Here is a 6,803-nt window from a genome sequence, read left to right as displayed (position 1 = left end):
AGAGAGAGAGAGAGAGAGAGAGAGAGAGAGAGAGAGAGAGAGAGAGAGAAGAGAGAGGAGAGAGAGAGAGAGAGAGAGAGAGAGAGAGAGAGAGAGAGAGATTTAATACTCATTCATGGGACCTCACCACCAGAACATAACAGTACAAAACATGATGAGGAAGATGATAAGGGGTTAAAAATACACAGGTCAATGTCTGCAATCTAGGCCCTACATTAACGCATTTGGTTGATACCTAGATCAACTAATGCAGCTGCATACAGTAAGTTCAAGGTGACATACCGATATTTGTCTCTGTGAGTATGCACATGGACATGAGAATTATATTTGTATGTGTGCTCAGGTTTGAGGGCGATGACGATGATGAGATCTGGAACGCTATCAGAGGCATCACGAACGCTGGAGACTGCCATCTCAGTGACGCCTCCAGCACTGAGGTAGGCTGCGCATTGTACAGTGTTTTCACACCTGGTCCCTTTCAGCCATTTAAGCGAACTCAAAGCTATGACTCAGCACATACGTGTTATACGTACATTTCTGCACATATGTGAATGCTTGCTGCAGACCTTTAATGAAATAGTCTCAGTGCGGTTCGCTTAGAACAGTGGTTCTTAACCTTTTTTCTTGAAGCACCGCACCCCCCAACCTGTGCCAAAGACAAGCCGCGCACCCCCCAACCCAAACGTCTACAAGTGTGTACGCTCTAAAAAAACAATTTAACAATGATTCTTGCTTTAGACATTAATCAATACTCTAATGACTACATTAGGTCCAAATCATGTTTTAATCTGGTCTTGATTTGGCCTAATTATAATGTTTGGAAGCAGCCCGCACCCCAGGTTAAGAACCACTGGCTTAGAAGTCCTGACAAATTACACTTGTGACTGGGTGTTATCCTATCACTGGAGTAGTGCTCTGGAGGAGCGAGTGTGATCAAAAAGAGAACTGACACACTATCAAAAAGCCTAAAGGGACCAGAAAGAGCAGCTGGTTCTTTTCATAATAGACTCACAATATGAAGAAAAACTGAACTGAGTCCTTTTGCTGTCTGTCAGTTGTCTTTTTGGTTCACTTAAAGGGGACTGAGTTTGGTGCACTGAAAATATTAGTGATACATCAAGATTCACTGAAATACGTTGGCTCCAGAGTAACTGAGGGAAGCTGAGGTTAGGCTGCTATCTTAGTAGTGCCTCCTAGTCAGAAGTAAACAGCTGATCGTAAGACAATTACACAGATCTACTGGTTACTCAGATAAGTTACTTCTGTTGGATGGAAACTGTGTTGTTGTTGGTTTTTTTTTTTGCTTTTACTTTTACTTTTGACACCTCTGCTCCTAGTTGTGAAATGTAATGAAGGCCCAATGTGTGTGTGTGTGTGTGTGTGTGTGTGTGTGTGTGTGTTTGGTGTGTTTGTGTGTTTAGTTTAATCAAGACCCTGACGAAGGACCGAGCATCCGTGATTTGAACGATGATCACAGCCTTCTTGCGGTAAGCTATAGAGTGAATAAAGTGACGCAGTGAGGTGTGAGGAATTTGTAAAAATGTCATTGATGCGTTTAAGTACAAGACGTCAGTGTGGGGCAACAACAGATTATACTACCATGGCATGGATTCATTTTTTTCCCCCTTGATTTTCAAAACAGTATATTCATCGTTATTAATGAACAATTAGTAATCAATTCAATGAATTAATAGAAGAGCTCTGTAACCTGGTGTCAAAAAATACGAAATATATCCAGTGACCCAATTAAATGTGTGTGTGTGTGTGTGTGTGTGTGTGTGTGTGTGTGTGTGTGTGTGTGTGTGTGTGTGTGTGTGTGTGCGCGCGCGCGCGTTTGTTTGAGAAGGCCTTCAGTGACCCTCGTCTCAGGAGAAACTTGAGAAAGCCAACCACCACCGCCAAAGGCATCGACAATGCCAGCCTCCGCCCAGTGAGGAAGCTCACAGTGATGGTGCCGACATGCTGGAACGAGCCCGTGGACAGCCAGGAGACCTCCGAGGGGGATGACTGCCCGGCCTCCACTGACCATGAGTCACCCGTCCTGGACATTGCTGCAGCTGATGCATCTGCCGACTCCCCTCAGCAGCAGACACCCACCCAGCAGCTGCTGCAGGACCAGGCTGTTGTTGAGGAGGATGCAGCCGAGCGAGGTAGTGGAAGTGGGAAATTTGGGGTCTGCGTGGAGGAGGGCACACAGAGAGGAGAGAAGAGGTTCTGCTGCCCCTTTCCTGAGACGCCTGGGCAAGACCCTCAGGAGCCTAGGACGGAGAGGTAGGAAGGTGGAGCCCCATTAGCATTCCCCAGACCATGCAGAAGGACGCAGCCGAGCGACGTGGTGGAAGTGGAGCCTGCGTGGAGGAGGAAGGCGCTCAGGAAGGATGGAATGGGGTCTGCTGCCCTTTCCTGAGACGCCTGGGCAAGAGCCCTCAGGAGCCTAGGCAGGAGAAGCAGGGGACATTGAATCATCATGACATTGAATGTATTGGTTGAGGGGGCCCTATCAGATGACTTTGTCCCGGGCCCAGCCAAAGCTGTCAACGGCCCTGGTTGCACCTCTCACCCCAAGACTCCCAAGCGCTCTCCAGAGGGACTGTCTTATGGGAACCCCCTGCACCCCACCTCTGCTGGCAGGTTCCAGGCTCTCTCTCCAGCCCCTTCTGCTGGCTGCCTGCAATGAGCGGCTGGTAGCCTACTTCCCCAACTTGCGGCTGATGTGCCTTCTCGATTCCTCTCCTCCCAGGGTAACCGGTCACTCAATCAAAGCCACCTGCTTTGTTGTATCATCATGGAGGCTGGGATTTACAAACCCCCACTGTATAGCTCTAATGGGAAACTTTGCAGAAGAGATTAAATAAACTCCACTGGGGTTGAACCAAAATGAAATACAAATTAAAAGAAAGAAAAATAATATAATAAATATTGCCCATATCCTCTTTTTTTCCCCCACATACTTTGTATGGATTAGTAAGTTATTTTCCACTTTGTATACTCCTCCTTGAATTATTTACTGACGTAGGCCTACTTACTTACTTTAGTATCTTCTTCATACTGTGAGTTCAAGAAATTCAAGGAAACACATTAAAAAATCGCAACAAAAATCGCACCTTTCGACTTCATGCCGCAACAAAATCGCAACAACACAGTAAGAAGCTCGCAACTTTTATCGCGATTTTCTGGAAATCCTCGTGCACCATCTGGCAATTCCGACCCGCGATTTTTTGAGAAAATGCCCGCGATTTCCTGGTGGGACTGAAGAATATGCCCATGCACCAACAGAGTCTGGTGTCTACCATGGGCAGGAGAAGCTGTCCTCTCCTTCGGGATTAAAGAGAAAATTAAAATAAATAATAATAATAATTTAATAATTAACAATAATAATAAATAATAAAATAATTAATAATTTAATAATAATTAATCATAACAATAATAAACAAACGTTGAGAAACGTTGTGCATAGTAAATAATAATGACTTAAAATTAAATATTACATTACACTAATATCATTTTCAACATATAGCCTACCTACCCAACATATTTAGACAAAAAAAGGGATAAGATAAGATAAGTGTTTTGAGTGGAATTGACTTTACCCTAAAGACAGATTTGGTCAAATGCTATGGCAATTTGCCATAGATGGACTTCACCCAGGGTCCTTCTTCTTTGATTGTAGCCTAATGTTGCCCTAAGTCTGCAGCCTATGGGTATTGTATAGGTAACTCTAGTGTAATGTATGTACTGTCTATGTCTAATTGTATATGTCCACACCTAAAGTCCTGTCTATGTCTGCATTGAGAAAGTAAGAAACGTACTTTTCAATTCTTAGTATGACCAGCGCATGTAGGCTAAAGAAATTGACAATAAAGCCGAAAGCCCGACTTGACTTGACACATTCCAACGTACTGCAACAGGAAAAATAGGCCTACGTAAACTTACGTCACTTTGCAAATAGGCTTATATAATAATCGGGAAAAAAAGTTATTTTATTTGATGAATTCCCACTTGTATTTTTTCCGGATAAAATATACTCAAATTGTGCATTAAAATAGGCCTACTGTATAGCTTAGTAATACCAAATTCACTGATTGTTCAATAGACTATCTGCAGGCAAATTTTGAATCCTATCTAACTTAGCACAGGGGTAGGAGTTTTAGAAATATAGAAAGTTCTGTATGTGTTGTTTTTCCTCTGACCAGTAGGTTGAACCAGAGACGGTCCATTAGAATTAAAAGAATCTTTGGCTGAACCACCAACAAACTGATGACGTCATAAAGAATGTGTTGAAAAGCATTGTGTCATAAAGGATTTAGAGAATGTTAGTAAATCACACATGTTCATTAGTTACGTTTGGATGCTACTGAGACTGACAGCAGCATAGTGTTATGAGAAGTGATTATTGTTGTTCTACAGATTTTTTGTCCATTTCAGGATTGTGGCAACACTTAATTTATGTATTCTTTTGCATCATTGTTATTTCCCTTTTTTAACTTTGGTTTGACATCCTTTTTTTGAATCCACCACATCTCAGGTAAGACATTTGTGTGTAATCTTGGTATTTTTAAAGAAACAGAGCATATAATCCGTCTGCCTATAATTCCGTGGCGTAGTCTACTTTTTTGAGGTTGGTATACTGTATTTGAGCATTTTTTTGTGGTTGGTATACTGTTATACTGTGCTATTCTAAACATTGAATCAATCAATTGTAAAGTGGGTTATACTGTACATCCCTGACATTTTAGAAAGGTGGGTATACTGGCGTATATACCTGTCTGCTTCGTACACCACAACACTGCTATAATTGTGGCACATGCAATATTTTGTTACAATTACTTTTTTTTGAGAGAGGCAAGGGAGCAATGAGGGAAAACATGGGTTTTAGCCTTGGGCAACTTTTTAATTTTAATGGATGTGAAGGTCACACATAGTTTACTCAACTGCTACTCTAGATATCTAGATTTAACAAATAATTTAGGCTGGAAAAAAGAAGTAATTAAATAGTCTATTTTAGGGGAAGTGGTTATAAGGGAAACACCAATGGGCTATGGCTTTGAAACTTGCATTGGCCAATGACAGTCGCATCGCACACACTGGCATGGGATACCAAATCAGCCAATCACAATCAAGAACAAAACACAGTTATGGGCTGAAGCCAAATGGTGCACTTGTGCACTTTAGTGTTCATGTTTCAGTAAGTGTGCCGTATTAGTCACACACTGAAACATAGTGCCCGAAGTGCACAAGTGCACCATTTGAGATCCAGCCTTAGATTGCCAATATGACTGTGCAGGATGTAGGCCTACAATCAATGGTTTAAAACACTTCTTCCATTGGCTTCAACAGTGTCTTCAACTGATGATGTTGTTTCCTAAGGCAACAATTATGACATAATGATCGCATGTGCATCAAGTTGCATCATAATCAGTTGCTGTTCCTGACTCTATTCACATTCTCCTGTTGTTACCTATGCACCATTTATGTACAATTTAGAGTTGTAGTAAATAGACCCTATATTTTTCGAATTAAATCTTATCATTTAAACCAAGCAATTTGACGGAGATAGGTAAGGATATCGAACCGACAGAACTCCTTGATATATTTGTTTATGCTGATATATTTATGTTGTTTATTTATTCAGACACTATAAAATAATCAGATATTGTGTTGTGTTGTTGTTTGTGTTGTGTTGTTATGTGTTGTGTTTGTGTGTGTTGTGTTGTGTTGTGTGTGTTGTGTTTTAGCCCATCATGAGTGGATGGGAGAGTGTGGAGTGATGAATGCAGCGATGATGTGTCCAACCATCAGCCTTATAATCTGAAGCTCCCAGTGAGGTAAGATCTGCTGCCACTGAATTTACAGCAGCTATGTAACATAATTTTTGCACTCAATAACATACACTGGGATAATGCAAATGGACTGCCTTCAATAAAATTATCTTGTTCCTTTACTAAAGGGATCCCTAAACCACATTACATAACATTAGCGGCAGTGTTTCCCACCAGGGGGCAGTACAACACGCCTCCCAGGGGCGTTGGAGAGCGGAAAGAGCGGCTGATGTTCTCTTATTGTCGAATGGGTGGCATTAGATCACATTCTTTTATTTTTTTAATACTAAAGGGGTTATTTAGCAGGCTTATGATGAGGTCAAAGGGAGGAAGGGCGTTGGAAGGCTTATGATGATGAGGTCCAAGGGGGACTTGGTGAAGGCTTTAGGATGAGGGTCCAAGGGGGGGAGTGTTTGTTCAATAAAGGTTTTGTGAGCCCTTCGTGCATTAGCCCATTCACTTTCACAGATGCCTCCTTGCAAACTTTTTTTTTGCTCTACACCAGCCCCAGGGAATCTACGTATTTTCACAGTAATTAAATTATTATAAATTCATGGTTTGTAGCCTCTGACGTTTGCGAGTGAAGAATCGAGCATTTTGGTGCTCTGCTCCAGCAGCCAGCCCCATCTCTGATGAGGGTCTCCCCGCAACAAGGTAATGGCAAACAAAGAGCTGTCAGCAGCGCTGACATGATCGTTCCTAAAAACCAATTAGGCTTAACTCTCTGGCCTTGCTGTTGCCGGTGCAAAACACTCAGTTCAATTCACTTTTACCCGAACCCTCCCATGTTGATTGGGTTATATCTTTATCTGGGAGGGGATTGCTTCATGTTGCAAGATAACATAATGTCAATCAAGTCAGCAATTGGGTAAATAGGGAACTTGGGTTCACTCGCCTCCCAAGAGTCTGATCTTTTTCTCAATTTTTGGGCTGTTTCAAACCATTTTTATAAATGAAATTAGTCCTATATTATGACAGGTTTTT

The 6,803-nt window shown here is 41.9% G+C and overlaps 1 protein-coding gene across 1 annotated transcript; it reads left to right on the top strand.

Annotated features, from left to right (window-relative positions):
* The first annotated feature begins 302 nt into the window (after positions 1-302).
* Positions 303-2,275, top strand: LOC134457384 (uncharacterized). Its single transcript, XM_063209387.1, has 3 exons — positions 303-437; positions 1,422-1,487; positions 1,847-2,275. Exons 1-3 carry the CDS (start codon positions 303-305, stop codon positions 2,273-2,275), a joined length of 630 nt encoding a protein of 209 aa, XP_063065457.1.
* The last annotated feature ends 4,528 nt before the right edge of the window (positions 2,276-6,803 follow it).

Source organism: Engraulis encrasicolus, chromosome 1 (assembly GCF_034702125.1).
Source record: "Engraulis encrasicolus isolate BLACKSEA-1 chromosome 1, IST_EnEncr_1.0, whole genome shotgun sequence".
Classification (NCBI taxonomy): Eukaryota; Metazoa; Chordata; class Actinopteri; order Clupeiformes; family Engraulidae; genus Engraulis; species Engraulis encrasicolus.
Note: the sequence above shows the minus strand (reverse complement) of the source record. Positions and strands in the feature narration are given on the sequence as shown.